General features: G+C 40.2%; 3 protein-coding genes across 3 annotated transcripts in view; 2 read left to right on the top strand and 1 right to left on the bottom strand.

The window, feature by feature from the left end:
* Positions 1–11,963, top strand: part of LOC126373667 (cysteine-rich protein 2-binding protein) — a 35,369-nt gene extending 23,406 nt beyond the window's left edge. Inside the window, exons 7-13 of the mRNA XM_050019895.1 lie at positions 617–1,011; positions 1,699–1,786; positions 2,514–2,704; positions 4,284–4,402; positions 6,187–6,368; positions 10,408–10,488; positions 11,854–11,963. Of these exons, the coding sequence (XP_049875852.1) occupies positions 617–1,011; positions 1,699–1,786; positions 2,514–2,704; positions 4,284–4,402; positions 6,187–6,368; positions 10,408–10,488; positions 11,854–11,946 (1,149 nt within the window). The 3' untranslated portion in view covers positions 11,947–11,963. The remainder of the gene's footprint in view (positions 1–616; positions 1,012–1,698; positions 1,787–2,513; positions 2,705–4,283; positions 4,403–6,186; positions 6,369–10,407; positions 10,489–11,853) is intronic.
* On the bottom strand, positions 10,508–14,194 carry LOC126373788 (transcriptional adapter 2A). Its single transcript, XM_050020087.1, has 2 exons — positions 14,177–14,194; positions 10,508–11,990 (listed from the first exon to the last, which is right to left on the bottom strand). Exon 2 carries the CDS (start codon positions 11,827–11,829, stop codon positions 10,528–10,530), a length of 1,302 nt encoding a protein of 433 aa, XP_049876044.1. The 5' UTR covers positions 11,830–11,990; positions 14,177–14,194; the 3' UTR covers positions 10,508–10,527.
* Positions 14,195–15,312: 1,118 nt separating this feature from the next.
* On the top strand, positions 15,313–17,565 carry LOC126373892 (dnaJ protein homolog 1). Its single transcript, XM_050020251.1, has 3 exons — positions 15,313–15,468; positions 15,648–16,420; positions 16,711–17,565. Exons 2-3 carry the CDS (start codon positions 15,662–15,664, stop codon positions 16,942–16,944), a joined length of 993 nt encoding a protein of 330 aa, XP_049876208.1. The 5' UTR covers positions 15,313–15,468; positions 15,648–15,661; the 3' UTR covers positions 16,945–17,565.
* The last annotated feature ends 1,168 nt before the right edge of the window (positions 17,566–18,733 follow it).

Raw genomic sequence — 18,733 nt, 5'->3', positions numbered from 1 at the left:
GACGTAGGTACTGGTTAAGATAACTATTTTTGCATAGTCAGTGTAAACACTAACACTCTAAACACTCTTTACAAACTAGTAGTCTAAAAAGGCCACATTTAATCTAAAATAGCAATACTACAATTTGTCATTTGCGCAGATAAACGTAAGTGCGCAATGCCAACAAATGTCAAACAGCAATAGACACACAAACTTAACCTAATTATAGTTTGACAGCTCTTAAACTATTGCCGTCTTCTTCTATCGTATGGGTTGTGAGGCGATTGCTAACCCCATCATCCCTGGTGTCAGGGTTATTACTGAGCCACCATAGGCCCCTGACATGACTCATGTAACGACTACGTACTTACATCAGTAAGAAGTAACCGGGACCAACGGCTTAACGTGCCGTCCGAAGCACGGATCGTCTTACTTTTTGGACAATCAGGTTATCAGCCTGTAATGTCCTAACCAAACTAGGGATCACAAAGTGATTTTTGTGATTTGTCCCCACCGGGAATCGAACCCGAGACCTCCGGGATCGTGAGCACATCGCTCAACCACTGGACCACAAAGACCGTTTTAATACTGTTAAAATACTTTGTGCCCTTTTCAGACATGGTCATATCTTTTCCAGAGTGATTCTTCAAGCATCCACTCACTGCAGCAAACGCCTCTATATTACGACTCCGACGCCCGTAGCGCCTCCCCAAACCTGACAGAACAAGAGGAAAAACCCGACAAAATTAAAAAGACACCCATCGAAGAGAAACCTATAGAGCGAAGAGAGAATCTATTTTCAACCGAGTTAAACTCTGTTGACTTACCATGGGTAGAGAAACCTCCTGAAGATAGCAAAGATTTAGTGGAAATGTCTGAATATGATGAAATACAACTTTTGAAGCAAGTTGAGAATTTAATACCTAAAGTTAAAGATCCTAATAAAAAGGCATATTTGTACAGGTTGAAAGCGAAGTTAGCGTTGCGGAGGCTGAAACGGCACAAGCATTTGCCTATTTTTGATTTGGATAAGTAAGTTTAGTTTTAATATCCGTTCTTTTGAATCATATCACGTTGGTCTAACGTGATACCACACGCCACACACTTTATGAAGTGTGTAAAACGGGGTGTTTTGTATGCAAAACATACTAACCAGATGCCTATTTCATTCGCCCGGGTTACTCATTCATTTCAAAATTTACAGTTGTCAATCTACCATCCCTTTAAAGCACATAATAACGGTTTCTTACCGCGTTTAAATGGGGATATGAGACTCCCGATATTTCGACACTGTTGCAAGTGCCATGATCACGGGATGACTGATGAGATTGGAGTGGAGTAGGTAGATCCATAATTTTCTACGGGCAGACATATCTATCTACCCTCTTTCTTTGCCGCTTGTTTATGTTTTTGATATCGGAATGTTCGGAACCATCTGAACTCGCACCAAACTCACTACGACAAACCGCACTCTCTGTGTCCTCATGTTTTTTCACCACACCGACCCTCCCTTACCGTCCCTTTCGTTTTCGACGGATAAGAAAATGAAGTGTATACTTAAAATACAATTAGGAGGTGTGTGCAGGCATTGGGGCCAATGTACAAAAAAAAGAAATTATGTCGAGAATTGGAGTGCCGAGTTGTGGGTACTACTGATCACTGATTTTTGTGTAAGATTTTATTTAATTTTTTATAATACATACTTTTATTGTATTTCAGAACTGTGAAGTTATTAGGTGGTTACGTACAAGAGGACAACAAAGTAGTGGTCAATGCTGAGAGAATATTGGACAGGTTTCAGAGATCTGTAAGTATGCAAATTCTACATTACGCCATAAAGCAATCGGCGAGCATGTGTACTTCGTGCCGTTGCTGACAATGCGCATGCGCATAAAAGTATTTATTTGTATGAAAATTAAAATTTCTTTTAACACTCACACATTTACTTACCGTCAGGTGAGATTGTGAACAAACGCGAGCCTTTATTTAGAATTTAAAAATAAAACCAATGAATGTGTGAAGGGTTTGCTACAATGTGGCCTTTTTACCCCGAAGTTTACAAGTTGGTCAGGTGAATACAATAGGCGGCCTTAGTGCTAAACAGCAGTTTCTTCCAGGAACTTGTTAATAATAATCATAATAATATAATAATAAAATGTATTTATTGTTCCAAACAACTTAAAAACTAATAGGTACAATTATATGACAATATTAGGAGATTAACAATTTTAAAGCACTGCTGGCACTTACAATAGGTACTACCTGTGCTATAAGTACCAGCTATCTTCCATTTGTACAGTATTATATATTCTTGAGTTCTAATACAATTATCATCTATATATTTTTATACAATTTAAAAAAAAATATATGGAAATTATTATAATAAATTTAAATAGTTCAAGCTACTTATGTGTAAGTATGTGAGTGTGTGAAGGTGTGTATGTGCGTGTGAGTGATATGAATCGGGGGTGATAAAGACAATTAGTCATGTTCTTTTCTTGTATGATTGTGTATTAAGGAGTTTATTGTTGTAGTACCTGATAGACAACCTCAGTGGCACCATAGCCAACACACACCCTGGGCCGCTGCTGGTGTCCCGGCTGCTTCCCACCACCTTCCGCTCCGGGTACTCGGGCGCGCAGCTCAAGCCGTACATACGACGGGACCAACACTCCACACCCTTGTGGCTGAAACTGATGGACGAACTGCTCAGGAAGACCCACAGGTTTGTAGTGTGTAGCCAGAGCCAGACCGTAGAATATAAATTCAAATAATTTATTATCAGACCATCATAACGTCCATAGAAAAAGTAAATAATAATAAACAATAAATAAGTAAAAAAAAAAAAATATTAAATTGTAATAAATATTAATATTAAGTAGGTTAAGTACATTGTTTCTCTACCAATACAAACGCAGAAAGTTAAATAGAACTAACATTTAAAGTACGTTTTCTGAATATAACAGTACAAAAATTGTAATTGTATTGTGTTGTTGTGTTGTATTGTTGTAAAATAAGGGATAATTCTACGTATAGAACGGCAACTCTCCGCTCCCCACCAACAGCTGATATAGGTTTACCTCAACCCCCCCTGATTTTCTTTGTGAAATTGTTCTTTCTTGTTCTCTCGTCTTCAACTTTATGTACTCCTTTAACACTAAGGTAAGACCATGGTATAAGAAAACCTAGTATGCTCAAAACTGACAGCTAACATTTCAAGGTTAGCCCAGCCCACGCTGCTTTGCCTATTGCATTTCTTAAAAAATACATTAGCCACGCACGACCAATGTTTTTAATTTACTTTGGAAATTTTGAACTATTAGTAAAAGATATAATGGCCCCGATTCCTGCAGACATCTCTTAATTTTACTTTAAGTTATACCTGTCATTTTCTTATCCGCCGAAAAGGAAAGGGACGGATGATTGACAGCTCTTAATTTTAGGAAGAATGAGTAAATAAATGAATAACCCGGGCGAATTTTTAGACGGTTGTTTTAGATTTGTGCTTAAAATTGACGTGTGTTCCATAAATTTTATGCTTGTCGATTACCCGTCCCTTTCCTTTTCGGCGGATAAGAAAATGACAGATATAACTTAAAATAAAATTAGATGGTGTTTACAGGAATTAGCACCAATGTATATATATAATGATTTTTATATGTGACAAGTAATAGGAATTAAATACATTTTTACGTCCTTGGAATGTTAATTTAATGGTAACACTCATGTAACACTTACGTCATCAAAGGGCAATGGGGGCTTGTCATAGGATTTAGCATACCTGCGGGCCTAGCACTATAAGCACGCGACTCTTTCTCGCCGCGACAGAGATCGTCTGTCTCTTTCTGTACAGTACTGTGAGAGAGTAACAGGTGACGTATGTCGAGGCGAGAAAGAGTCGCGCGCTTACGGTGCTAAGCCCGCTGGTTTTCCTATACCATGGGCCCATGAGACAGACGATCTCTGTCGCGGCGATAAAGAGTCGCGTGCTTACGGTGCTAGGCCCGCAGATATGCTAAATCCTATGACAAGCCCCCATTGCTAGCCCTTTGATGACGTAGGCGTTACATGAGTGTTACCATTAAATTGGTATCTCCAACATATATAAATTTTATTATTGAAAATTAAGTGCAAGTTAAAAGAAAAGTAATTACTACACATATATAAAAATCATTAAAACTGCAAGTAAATCTTTTACTAAAAGTTCATAACAAAACGTCATTATTAAATTTTTAACGCAAACTAGGCAAAGGCATAAATCATTCGAGCCACTTTAGATGTTTTAAATAAAATCTTCTCGGCAGACACGTGAAGAACTACGAGCCTCCCCCCCGCGCGACGATAGACTACTCGTATGTGCGGCCGCAGCACGTGGCCGCCGTCAACAGCCTGTGTGCACAGCACTTCTGGCCCGGGATAGACTGTGAGTATTCCATGGTGGCATGGAGGAGCTCGGTGGCGCAGCAAATTATCGACTAAGCTGATAGTGAAAAAAAAAACATAGAACACGGTCAACTGCTTATCATACCAGGCATGATGTAAAAAAAAGAATTTGAGCGAAAAAAATGTTGTTGTCGAACAATACTACACCTTATGACACTGGTAATAAAGTTTACAGTGTTCGCCTCGATGCTGCTCTTGGTCCGCGACCCTTACTGTCAGTTTCAGAGAAGTCTTTGAAAATAAACTTAACGTTAAACCGGCGTCGAAACGTCTCGTAGTTTGTCTGGAACTATTCGGGGCCTGTTCTGCCCACGCCACTTGTATAATACTACAGAAAAGTAATATTGTATATTGCTATGAGCTATGTGGCGCAGCGGTAAACGCGCTCGGTCTGCGATTGTTGAAGTAAAGCAACTTTCGCAAAGGCCGGTCATAGGATGGGTGACCACAAAAAAAAGTTTTCAACTCGAGCTCCTCCGTGCTTCGGAAGGCACGTTAAGCCGTTGGTCCCGGCTGCATTAGCAGGCGTTAATAAGCATCAATCTGCATTGGGCCCGCGTGATGGTTTAAGGCCCGATCTCCCTATCCATCCATAGGGAAGGCCCGTGCCCCAGCAGTGTGGACGTTAATGGGCTGATGATGAATATTCCATGAGGATCAAAATGGCGGGTGTCACTCCAGACAACATGTGTCAGAAAAATGTACTATTTTTTAAAAACGACGCCTATGCTTACTTCAGGACCCCGACAGCGAACCCGCCGGCGTAGTCGACAATTACCCACAATCAGCGCTTATCGCTATCGACCTACTAGGGTCGATTAATTCTTTCAAATATTTTACCTCTCAGACGACGCCCTGAGCCGAGGTTCGCGTCCAACTGGGCACACTCAGGCCTGTTGTCTTAAATGTTGTACCGGCGCAGCCTTCAGCGCTCCCCATTTGTCCGGCCAAGTAGTTAATGCCATCTGCGGAAAATCTACAAAAGTCAAAAAAAGACGCCTATGCTTGAAAATCTGTACCTCTTTTTCTATGTAAGTATGGGAATCACGAAAACTACTGAATACGACTTACGAGTTTGAATCCATGTTTGAATAGAATAGAATGTTTGGATCGTAGATAATTGATATCACGTGGTCTACAGAACTTTAGCAGTCTTTGAAACAAATATTAGGCAGCTAAATTACTCCAATTGTATTACGTAACATAAACAGCCTATATACTGCTGGACACAAACCTCCCCTCAATCAACCGGAGGGAAAATTGTATTTCAATCAATCAATAATACTTTATTGCACAACTTTTATGTCCTTTGTAAATGTATACAAAAGACATAGATGATAGATAGATATAGCCTTTATTATGAACTATATACTTAATATTAAAAGACATAAACATACGAATAAAAACATAAGCACAATAGGCAATAAATCAATATTCAAAAAAAAATATTATATTATAATTAATATTCTATTTATTATTTTTTTGTTAAATTATTATTTTATTATTTAATATTATTATTTTATTAAAAACATTCTGTAAAGAAGGGCCCTGTGCTGAGGTTTCATTGCAACTGCTTTTCCTCGGGTATACAGGTTGAGAAGCTGCAATAGTTTTAGGATAAGACGTTCGACAAAAAATATAAAGAGTAACCATTTTACCCACTGAATAAGAAGATAGTTTTGAGTTTGCATTTGTGTATTTTCGGTGACCTCAAAGCAACACATGTAATCATAATGATCAAGAACCGTGCATTCCCCTCGCCAGTGACAGAAGCGCTTGAGTACCCGGAGTTCAGCTGCGTGGTGACTTACAAGCGCATGGTGGTGGGGTGCGCGTTCCTGGTGCCCGACGTGCGCGCGCACGAGGCCTACATCTCGTTCGTGCTCACGCGGCCCGAGTGGCGGCGCGCCAAGATCGCTACCTTCATGCTCTATCATCTGCTACAGGTTTGATTTACCACTTTGTGAAGGTAGATGGGAAATACAAACACGTTTAGTTTTAATGAAGGATCATCAAAACGGCTTCCGTGGTCCAGTGGTTGAGCATTGGACTCACGATCCTGGATTTGAATCCCAGACATATCACAAAAATCACTTTGTTGAGAGGCTGATCACCTGATTGTCCCAAAGTAAGACGATCCGTGCTTCAGAAGGCACATTAAGCAGTTGGTCCCGGTCACTACTTACTGATGTATGTACGTAGTCGTTACATGAGTCGTGTCAGGGGCCTTTGGCGGCTCAATAGTAACCCTGACACCAGGGTTGATGAGGTAGGTAATCCACCTCACAACCCACATGATAGAAGAAGAAGAGGTTAATTAATAGTAAGGATCTATCTATCTATATCAGCCTAAATTTATATCCAATTTTGGACGTAGGCCTCTTCCATGTTTTTCCATTTCCGACGATCCTGGGCTATCGACATCCAGCCATATCCTGCGTGCCGCACAATGTCGTCCTTCCATCTCATTGGTGGTCTTCCTCTCGGTCTTGTGAATGCTCGTGGGCGCCACTCTAACAGTCTCCGGGTCCATCTTTCCTTGCTCATTCGAGCAATGTGTCCCGCCCATCTCCACTTGCGTTCGGCAATTACTTTTACCACATCCCTAACCTTGGTTTTAGATCGAACCCAAGTATTTCTCTTCCGGTCCCGTAAGGAAATGCCGAGCATAGCTCTTTCCATTGCTCTCTGAGCAACACGGAGATTCTCTGCGGATTTCTCAGTTAGGGTCATGGTCTCAGCTCCGTATACGAATACTGGCAGAACACATTGCTCAAAGACTCTTCGTTTCAAGTGCATTGACATCTTGCTACGTAATATAGTACTTGCGTTGGCGCCGAAGGATGCCCACGACCGAGCGATTCGTTTCTCCACTTCTGCGGTTTGGTTTTCGCTGCCTAGCGTGATCTTATGCCCCAGGTAGATATACTCCGACGTGACCTCAACCGGTAGACAATACTGGTGGGTAAGGATATTGATCATGATTTTAGTTTTGCTCTCATTGATTTTTAGCCCAACTTTAGCTGATTCCTTTTGCAAGGAATTGAGCATGACCAACATATCTGGTATATTACTTGAGAATATCACCAAATCATCTGCGAAGCGTAAATTGGTAAGGTTTTCTCCATCCACGTTTATGCCCATATTGTCCCAGGCTAGATTTTTGAAGACGTTTTCAAGTGCGGCATTAAACAGTTTTGGGGAGATAGTGTCCCCTTGGCGTACTCCTCTACCCAGCTTGAACTGTTGGGTCTTCTTGTGAAGACTCACACATGCTGTAGCGCTGCTCTGTAGATGTTTCATTAGGGAAATGTATTGTTCATCGATTCTACAATCCGCAAGGGCTTTTTCGACCGCCCAAGGTTCGACAGAGTCGAATGCCTTTTCGTAGTCGATGAATGCAATGATGATCGGGATCTGGTACTCTTTACACTTTTCAATCATTGTTTTAAGAGCTTGGAGATGATCGCATGTACTGTAGCCACTTCGAAAACCAGCCTGTTCTCTCGGCTGATAGCCATCTAGTTTGTTTTTAACCTGTTCACTACTATCCGCGTGAAGAGCTTGTAGACGTGCGATAGCAGGCTGATCGGTCTGTAGTTCTCAAGCCGTCGTATATCACCTTTCTTATGTAATAGGGTAATGACAGCATTATTCCAGGACTGTGGTACTGTTGCTTCCATTAAACACTTTGTGAATAGTGAGGCAAGAGCAGATTTGAAAGTGTCCGTTGTGCTCTTTATCATCTCTGGAATAACTCCGTCCTCACCAGGGGCTTTGCGGTTTTTCATCTGGCTTAGCGCCAGGTGTACCTCGTCTAGTGTGATGTCGGGGATATCCTCAGAACCAACATTTGATATTGATGGTCTTTCCTGGTGTTCTGGTCTAGTTGACGGACTCTGAGCTTTGCTTTTATAGAGGTTTTCATAGAAATTTTGAACTACCTCTAAGAGCTCGTTACGGTTGTTGACAATATCTCCGTTCTCATTAAAGAGTTTGACGATTTGCTTCCGCCCAATACTCAGTGTTGCTTTCATCACTCCTCTGCTTTTGTTCTTCTCGATAGTATCTTCGATAACACTTTCTTCGTAATTCCTTAAGTCCCGTTTTACAAGTTTCTTTACGCGACGCTGTATCTGGTGGTATTCAGGTGTATCGATTTTACCTTCAGTTCTGTGTTGCCTTCCCTGTTCTATAAGCAATAATGTCTCTGCAGTGAGTTTCTGATTTTTCGCGCAAGGAGTATTCGGAGTAATCCTTCCAGCAGCTAGGGTCATTATTCCGATTAGATGATCGTTGAGTTCATCTATGGTCATGTGTTCAGTAGAGTTTGTTTGCAGCTGTGTGTCGATATAGTCCTTGTAGTGAACGGTGTTTTGCCTTAGTATCTCTATCTTATCTTCGTTTGGTGTTTTCTTCTTAAGTATGAGATTTCGCCTTTCCTTTTTGATGTTAAAGGTGCAGAAGGCCCGAACCAATCGATGATCACTGCCCGTTGAAAATTGGTTTAGCACAGTTACATCCCTAATAATTCCCATTTTATCGGTAATGATGTAATCATATTCGTTCTTGTTTACACCATTTGGGTGTCGCCATGTCCACTTTCGTTGTGGTTTCTTAGCATAGAAAGTGTTCATAGCAAACAGGTTGTTGTTCTGCAGAAAATTTAGTAGAGTTTCTCCGCGAGGGTTTCTTATGCCTAGACCATAGTTTCCAATACTCTTTTCTTGATCACATGTCTTTTCCCCTAGTCTAGCATTGAAGTCTCCGATCAACATTGTGTAATGTGTCTTCACTTTATTAAGTACACTGGATATATCCTCATAGAAGGTCTCGACTTCCTCATAATTATCTTTTTTCGTGGTAGGTGCATAGGCCTGGATAACCTTCAGTTCGTGTTTAGATGACAAACGTAATCTCAGATATGCAACACGATTCGACACGCTATTCATTTCTATGACCTGGTCTGTAAGTCTTTCATTAACAAGGAACCCTATACCTCCCACGCCAGTTTTATGGCCTTCCTTATAATAGAATAAGTTTCCGGACTTCAGTTTGAGGGTTTCTTCACCTTGTCTTCTAATTTCACAGATTCCTAGGATGTCCCATTTGATTTTTGCCAATTCGTACTCTAAATAGGTCAACATATCGTTATTCGATAGCGATTGGATATTATAAGTCGCAATGTATAATTGTTTGCGGCAGTTAGTCAACTCCCAGTGATTACTTTTCGCACCCCTGCTCCGTTTCAACTGGTTACTGCTCGAACCAGAGAGTGACGGTGCGCTGGGAACTCGGGGTCGCTTGCTTGTTTTGTCGGTCATTTGTACTTTGGAAGGGTTTGTAGCAAATAATAACCACGACTGCAACGACGGGTTGGTGATCGCAGTGCCACAGCCAGTGGTAACAGTTTCCGTTGCCGCCTATGGGTATTCTCCTTCTTCAGCCATTCTCCTCACCGCGAGGTCCGCCTGATGAAGGGCTGGCAGGCTGCTTCCCTCTGCCAGGGCTAAGCACTTATTTAATGGCGGTGCTAGCTCGCCATGTCACAGGGTCGTCATTGGATATAGTGCGAGTTTTCCTGGAGATACCTGTGCCAATAGATACCCCGCCCGCATCCTGATAGCCCTGCCGCCTCGGTCCGGGACTGCTTATTCGGTATTCACAGGAGTATTCCACTATCCGCCACCTGTAGACCCGGTAGTTAGCTGAGACTCGCCACTACTACTACTTAATAGTAAGGATACTGACTGCTTTTTTATGCAATTTTTTTTTGGCAAATAGGATAAGAGTAAAAGTTCTTTCTTGTACTCAGATCCTCTTTGCCCAAAGGATAGATAATAAAGCTCTTTATAATCACAAAAACCAATATCCATTGTAAGTATAAAAGTGTAAAAACATAAATATTGAGGAATTAAAATCACTTACTTCAATTTTTTTCCTACATTATAATTGATAATAATAATAATATATCAATTTCTTTAGACTTGTACGGGCAAGGATGTGACACTGCATGTGTCACCTACAAACCCTGCCATCTTTCTCTACCAGAAGTTTGGATTTAAGGTCAGTAAATAAACAAATATACAATAAAATACATTATATTTATGTAGGCTTATGTACAAAACCTTCAGCTATGAGGTAGTCATAAATCTTCCTTGTTTTGTTAACGTCAATCTTGACTATACGTCTGGCATCCAGCAGACGTAGAAAGCCCATCTTATTGTTCTCAGTAATCAGCTGCGATTTGATCTCCAAGTAGTTTATTGGCATAAGCCGTAATAGTGAACAGAGCATCTTCTCCGAATCAGATAGCAAATGGAACCCTGGCAAATCAACAATGTCCAGAGGTTGAGCAACCTTCTTAAACTTCTTCACTGCACCGTCTTTGCTAAATAACTGCTTTAAAGGAGACTTAGTCGGCAACTGGTCGTATTTCTTACTCATTACCAACGTAGCATACTTCTGTTCCTTCACTATTAAATCATGCTCTTTCTTCAACTGTCGATATAATTTAGCAGAGTAAAGAGTCTTGATACCGTTTCGCCGATATTCGCACAACCGTGCTAGCCTTTGTAGTAACTCCATTTCTAAACCCAAAGACTCTATGAAAGCGTCAAACTGCATCCCGGTCATAAACTGCATGAACGATAGTAACCGCTCCCACTTCTGTCTTGTTAATGTCAAATCAAACTTATGTAGCCACGAGATCAATTTATTTGGCATTATAAGGCCGTGGTTCTGAATAATTGTGTACCTTCTCTGTCTCTCCTTAAGTCTATTATTCAATGCTCTAGCTAAGGACACTCTCAAGTTGTCCATATACTCATCATCGGAATCCTCATCATCATCTGAATATGTGCTTTCAATGTTGAATATACTTTCAGCATTGTGATCGTAGCTGAGTTCAAATTCAGATCTGTAGGCATTATAGCCAGCTAGATGTTGGTCTGACTGGTTATTCCTCGGTGGGTTTCCACTTATTTCGGTGTTGTATAAGTATGGGATGAGTGGCTTAGGGAACAAAGATTGTTCTGTCTCAGGCAGCAACTTCAACTCCTTGTATTGAACATTTTCTATGTAGTATTTCTTGTAATGCTCCTGGCATTCTAACTTCGATCTTGTGATGACACTTTTGGAGATCTCTTCCCAGTTTCCGTAGCCGTATGTGGATAAAGCCGAGAGCATCTTACATTCCTCCTTTGCAGACCAGTTACAGTTCTCAAACAGCGGAAAATCATTCTTTCGTACAGCATACCTGTGGTCATTTTTATGTGCCCTAACCTCTTGGCCCGATGCAAAACAGGTGGTACACAGGCTAGTTTCACAGTCGCAGCATTCTATATAAGGTTCATGCGCTATTTCTCCACAAGAATCACATTTAGTTTGCAATATATCATTCGACATTGTATGGTATTTTTTTGTTCGCAGGTGGAAGAACTCATTCAAGATTTCTACGAAAAATACTTCGACATAGATTACAAAGGATGTCGGCACGCACTTTTCTTAAGACTTGTTAGATGAATAAATATAAAAATTCACACGTTGTTTTATTTGTTCCAACAAAACTGAAACAAAACGAAATATTAAAATTTTTGTTTTGACATTAATTCGTTTTTTTTTTTTTTGTTTTGGTTTTCCCCGAAGGGTAAGGCAAAGGGAACTATGCCCATACAGCCATGTCTGACGTATTTTTTTTCTTGATGATTAATGAAATGATGAAAGGTGATGATGATGAAACCTAAGCCCCCACCCTCGGAGTAGACTCCTACTCCGAACCCCAAACGAATTAACTCAAAAGTCCGCATAAACTTTTGAGCTATGAAGCGGCTTCCCGGCACGAAGCGAAAATAGGCAGATACACTTTGTTTATTGAATACTCCAATATAATAACACTCGCGAATGTCTTCCGACTAACTTAATGCGATCATTAACCACAAAACACCACTTTGTATTAATTATTTAGATTACTCAATGAAGAAAGCAACTGTCCCGTTCCCGTTTCCCACCGAAAAGCCTGACATTAATTCGTTTCAAATGACAGGCATAAACTTTAGTACATACAGCCACTCTGTCATCTATTATCTTTTTGGTCTTATTTATAGAAATGTCCCTTGACATTTTTCAGTGTTATCAGAAAGGGCTTGATTTTGCTTTAATTTTGTTGTTTGCTTTATGACATTGTCTTTCAGATGCCAAATCATTCGAATTCTCAGTCCCCTATTTTTGTTCGACGAAATTAGTAAATTAGTTAGCTGTGACCAGGAAAATTTACACATTCTACAAATTAGTTTTAATCTACAAATTAGTGACCAGGAAAATCTAAAACATTCTTGGCAGAATGTTTTAGGCAGAGATGGCCTCGCTAGCTACATAAATTCACGCTCGTAGTCCATAATCCGGCAGGCGAGACCAAGTAATCGCAACCAAACTTGCAGCCATCTTTGATTTAAAGTCCTAATACTAATAGACTACGGAAGTTGGATTATAACTGTCTTATGATAAAATGATGAAATGGTATGGTGACAAGTCATCAGCCTATTGTTTACATTAAATATGTAATGTAATGAAAATAAAATAACCCACTATCCCATCATAAAGTAACAGGTCAAATAAACACCTACTCAAATAAATTAGCAAACTTTCTTATTTGTAAAAAAATAAAACATTCTACTTTTTTGAAGCGAAGCTGCCAAACGCCAATCTTACCTTCCAAGCCAACCCGAAGAGAAAACTCCTAGTAATTAATGTATTTATAATAATACAAATTAATCAGGGATGTTACGGAGCTCTCCGTAACCGAAACCGAAACTATCGGATATCCGAAATAAAAATCCAATCGTTTGACCAATAGCATAGAATAAAGAATAATAAAATATACTACGTATACTTAGAACGGTTGGCCTCACCCCCTTTGGCTTTTCTTAAATAGCCGTAACCCGCCACAGAGTAAGGGGAGAGCGCTCGCGCATGCGTTAAAACCAATTTTTTGTATTGAGTGTCCTGGATGGGCGTGCCCATAGCTTAGCCTTGACGTGCCTTCCGAAGCACGACACCATCTTATGGCTCGACACTCGATTAATTAGGTGATACAGCTTTTTATTGACAGTACTCTCACTGGGAAACTAACCCAAGCCTGTAGACGGACATTGAACATTCTAACTACCGGACCACGGAGACAGAAGCCGAGAAGTTTCTAATATCTACAATACATAATAAAATGAATGCGCAATAAGGTGCATGAGAAAAAGTGAATGGTTGAACTCGTTTGATGCCATTGCCCATCTTCGGTCGTTGGCTGTTTGACCGCGTTGCCTTCGCCTTCGATTGTTTCTAGACAAACACGTGCGCGCTCAGCCGACCGCTTGCGTTTACTTGACCTACTATGTTTATCGTTGCTGCTCACGTGTTTTGTTTTCGCTCCATTCATTATCTTTGACTGATGCGATGCCTAAATTCTGATGATATGTTTAAGCGGGTAGATACCTACTTATTATAATAATAAATAAAGCATAGGTAGGTAGGGAGTTATGTGCTGTGGTAAATAATAAAATGCACGCGATTTCCTTTGTTTTTTTTGGTAGTTAATAATTATAAATTAAAAGTATGAAAACTATGAAATGCTTCGATCGTTAAAATAGAATTTGTTGGAAGATACCTATAGTCTTTTTAGATTAGCAAGGGAGTAGGTAGGCTATAGGCTAAGCTAGGTGGAATTTAGTGGTGGTTGGTAAGGTTAAAATGAGTAACCTACCTGTTCACTCTTTTAAGATTCCGTGATTGAAATGATTCCCTGAAAGAAGTAGGTAACATTTATTATAATTAAGTTAAAGTATAATTAAGTACCGAAACTGAATATGCCGGATACCGAATACCTACTACCCACCTACCTACCAGTAAAGGTAGGTACCTACATAATAATAGGTAGGTATTTAGGTAAGGTACCTATCTGCCTACTTTCTATTAACGCTAAGTAGGTAGTAGGTAGGTTACCTACCTTTATGGAGTCATAGAATAAGGAATAATATGGAGACGCCGGAAAAGTTATAGAAATGGCGATCTTACACAACTAACTAGGTATGTACACTTTTCTACATTTCTCCTACGTTAAAAAACAATAAAAATAGGTAGGTAGGTATTCTAGTTATTATTATCACAGATTAGTTATTATTATAAATATAATTCATAGCGTCTTCAGCTGTTCGCCCACTGTTGGGCATGGGTGGGATTTGTTTTCTAACTTCGTCTAACTTCCCATCACTCATCCTGATAAACATTCTCCATAAGAATAATAATTACATTACGGAGGAACCTACCTTCTTAACCTATTTTTTAAAGTAGGTACCTACCTACTTGTGTATTGTATTGTATTGCATTGCAAAAATATTGTGAATGGAAAACTGAAGTGGAAATTGGAAACAGACAGGCAAGGAGGCAAGCATACATTTTACTCTAGTAATAGAAAAAGAGAAAGATATTTTGGTGGTTCAGTTTCTACTCAGAGATAAAGGTTTTTCTGGAATAGTCTATTTCCTTTCCTTTTCTAGCACACTTACAATACGGCATGAAAGAATGGGATAGAAAGTTACATCCAGATGTCGTAGAAATTACATTATTGGTTTACTTTTTAGTAAGTTCGTTCTCTTTGGACGCGCTATGTTAGCTGATTGGTAGATATGTCCCATTCCGTCTGTGATTGGCTCTCGCGTTGTTCGATATTTCATTGTAAATGAGGTGCGTATGGAGAACATACTAAATTCGTACGGATTTTCTAGCACATTGAACTGACAAATTTATATGTATCTCTTTCTAGCATGTACAGTTTCCCTTAATAAATTCAATGTTTCGTCTCATTTCTTCACGAGGTGAAGGTCCCAGAATGTTCTAGACGTTTTAATGTATATATTTTGGCGCGACGAGAGCGCTACGTTTCATTCATTTGTGAAAATTGTGATCTGTGAGTTGTGTTGTGTGAGAGTTGAGTGAATTATTTTACAATTTTGCTTAGTTCTACTGTTGGATTACTGCTAAAATTAATAGGATTAAGTAAGTATATATTTGACTATCGTTTTATACTAGTTTGATTTGCGTCCGTGAATATTTTCATTGAAATTTTGGGGAATCCATCGAAAATAATCATCGCGCGGATTATCCGTGCTGCGTTACGTAGACATCCAAAAAAGGTGCCAGACGTCGATAGCTAACAGGAATTTTCTTTGTTTTAGTATAAATCTTCGAAATGGGGAAGGATTACTACAAGATATTGGGGATATCGAAGGGAGCGTCCGATGACGAGATCAAGAAGGCGTATAGGAAGCTCGCGCTTAAGTACCACCCGGATAAGAACAAGGCTGCGGGAGCCGAGGAAAGGTTTAAGGAGGTTGCGGAGGCCTACGAAGTTCTATCAGACAAGAAGAAACGTGAGATCTACGATGCGCACGGAGAGGAAGGTCTCAAGGGAGGAATGGGATCCCACAACGGCCCGGGAGGCGGCCAGTCGTTCTCGTACACGTTCCACGGGGACCCGAGGGCGACGTTCGCGCAGTTCTTCGGTTCGGCAAGCCCATTCCAGGGGTTCTTCGACCTGAACGGCGGCGGCGGCGGCACCACCATGTTCTTCGACCGCGACATGGACGTAGACATGGACCCGTTCGCAAACAGTTCGCCCAACAGGAAGGAAAAGACCCAGGACCCGCCCATCGAGCACGATCTGTACGTGTCGCTAGAGGACATCGCGCGTGGCTGCATCAAGAAGATGAAGATCTCCCGCCGCGTCATACAACCCGATGGCACCTCCAAGAAGGAAGACAAAGTTCTTACCATCCATGTGAAACCTGGCTGGAAAGCTGGCACCAAAATTACGTTCCAGAAGGAGGGTGACCAGGGCAGAAACAAGATCCCAGCAGACATCGTATTCATCATCCGTGACAAGCCACACCCACAGTTCAAGAGAGAAGGCAGCGACATCAGATTCACAGCTAAAGTCTCCCTCAAACAGGTAAGACACAATTTTCGTTGTTTAACAAACTCTATTTACAAATTCTTTAGAGTAACTCTCCCCCAAACAAAACATTTGTTTACATGTTTGATTTCCTAATTGATGGAATTTTTACTAATTACGCAATTAATTAACGATGAACAATATAGGTTTTCATTGTCCTTCTCTTTAATTACCACATTTATAAGTCCATTAGTTCTATTCAATTATTTTTATCAATTCAATAAACAACTTTAAGAGGACATGAGTCAATATCCTGATAACTAACCAACATTTTTCTTTTGTTCTAGGCTCTGTGTGGAACCATCATTGAAGTGCCAACTATGTCTGGAGAGAAGCTAACAGTGAACCTTCAGGGAGAGATTGTGAAGCCCCACACCGTGAAGAGGTTCCCTGGCTATGGCCTGCCCTTCCCTAAGGAGCCTACGCGGAAAGGAGACCTACTAGTCGCATTTGACATCAAGTTCCCCGACCGTCTCGGCCAAGGAGTAAAAGAAATTCTAATGGACACCTTACCCAACTAAAAAGAAGACTGCAGGATTTCTTCTGGTCAAGATTTCAGTGTATAAATGTGGATGATCCGTTAAACCCGTAGTGATTAGGCCTTCAGTACGAGTTTACCTGATCAGTTGAATCATGTTTTATATGCTCAATCGGCTGGGACATTCCTACTTTACTTGTGTAGGAGAACATGTGTTTACTCATTTTTGCTGCCTATTTATGGACATATTAACTTTGTGCATGTAGTCAGTATGTTTGGGTGGTACTCCCTGCGTTCTAGTACGGAGGACTGTGCAAGACTGAATAGTGTTTGAGTTAACTTAATTTTGTAAGCTGTAAATATTACCTGTTACTGTGAATATTGTGATCTTCAACAGTGATTGTAAGTTTTAAGTCTCTGTAAATGCCCTTTGCTTGGAAAAGTATACTTTTGTAAGTAAAAGGGAGAATTTCCAGTGAACTTGGGACAAGCAATTGCAAACTGTGATGTTCCTGAAATTTAATTTTGTGACAGAAAATTACATTTCAGGAGCCTTAGATTAGTAGTACAATTAAGTAGTGACAGTTTGAAACGAAAATGATAAAACTTATCACTTATAATTGCTGTTAAAAAATGACTAATAATAAACTAAAGTTAAAACTAACTGCATGTTTTATTGTATCTTTTATCTTCTCCTTATCTGAGATCTAATAAAAAGATAAATAAAAACAAACTGACATGTGTAGAAATCTGTTTTTTGTAGTGAAGAGTGTGGTTTTGAGTAGTCACTGTTTCATAAAATTGAAACAAACAGAGAAGTATTGTAGGAAAGGATGAAAGTGTTATTTCGATACTCATCTACGCAAATGACGTTATTAAATGCCGCCGTGATATACAAAAATAAAACTACAAATAATAATAAAGTATGTGTGACTATTGTCTGTATGTCAACAAAACCTTGAGGCGTTTTAGCCAACTGAACTGAACTTCCGAAGCTTACGTCACCGAGAGGCGCGCCTGCCTGAAAGACCTTCGCACAAAAGCTTTGTGTGAAGGTTTACTTCCGATTATTTTGCTGCTTTTGGGCTTCTATGTAACTTAATTCTTTAGTCTGAGGGTCGCAGTCGTAGATACAGGGATCAATTCCACAACTACACAGGCGCCTTTATAAATAGACCCGGTGTTTTCATTCTAATTTTATATTTATAATAACTACTTTGATTTAAAGATGACCCAACCTAAAAAAAAACTTGAATAAATTCAGAACCAAGCATTGACTTGAAACATTACATACAACGTAAGCACACGCCTATATTCCCAATTGGGGTAGTCAGAGGTACATCCACTGCATGATAAACTAAGTAGGTAGTATGGGTACACTCACACCTCATCAAGCTTCTCTTAGACCTTGAAAGATCCCAAACTTTTTAGGCTCTCTATTAGCACTCTTTTAACCTACTGTTTCGCTCGAAAAAGTTCGTCGTGGACACAATCGCGTTCAGTACCTATTCGTAAAAGTAGACCTACGCATGTATGGAGTGTTTGATATAATAATTGTGTGAACAGCTGCAGTTGTAAGTGGGGGCAGGCGGTTGGCACGGCGGCTGCGCGGACCTTGCGTCGACCTGGAACTGTAGGGCTAGGGAACTCGCGGGAAACTGCCAAGTCACAACCCACACGATAGAATAAGAAACCACCTAGGTACTTAAAAATACCCAATTAAACACAGCTACGGACGATATATGAGGAGCTCGGTGGCGCAGTGGTAAACGCGCTCGGTCTGCGATTGTTGAAGTTAAGCAACTTTCGCAAAGACCGGTCATAGGATGGGT

This window comes from Pectinophora gossypiella, chromosome 2 (assembly GCF_024362695.1).
Source record: "Pectinophora gossypiella chromosome 2, ilPecGoss1.1, whole genome shotgun sequence".
Taxonomy (NCBI): domain Eukaryota; kingdom Metazoa; phylum Arthropoda; class Insecta; order Lepidoptera; family Gelechiidae; genus Pectinophora; species Pectinophora gossypiella.
Note: the sequence above shows the minus strand (reverse complement) of the source record. Positions and strands in the feature narration are given on the sequence as shown.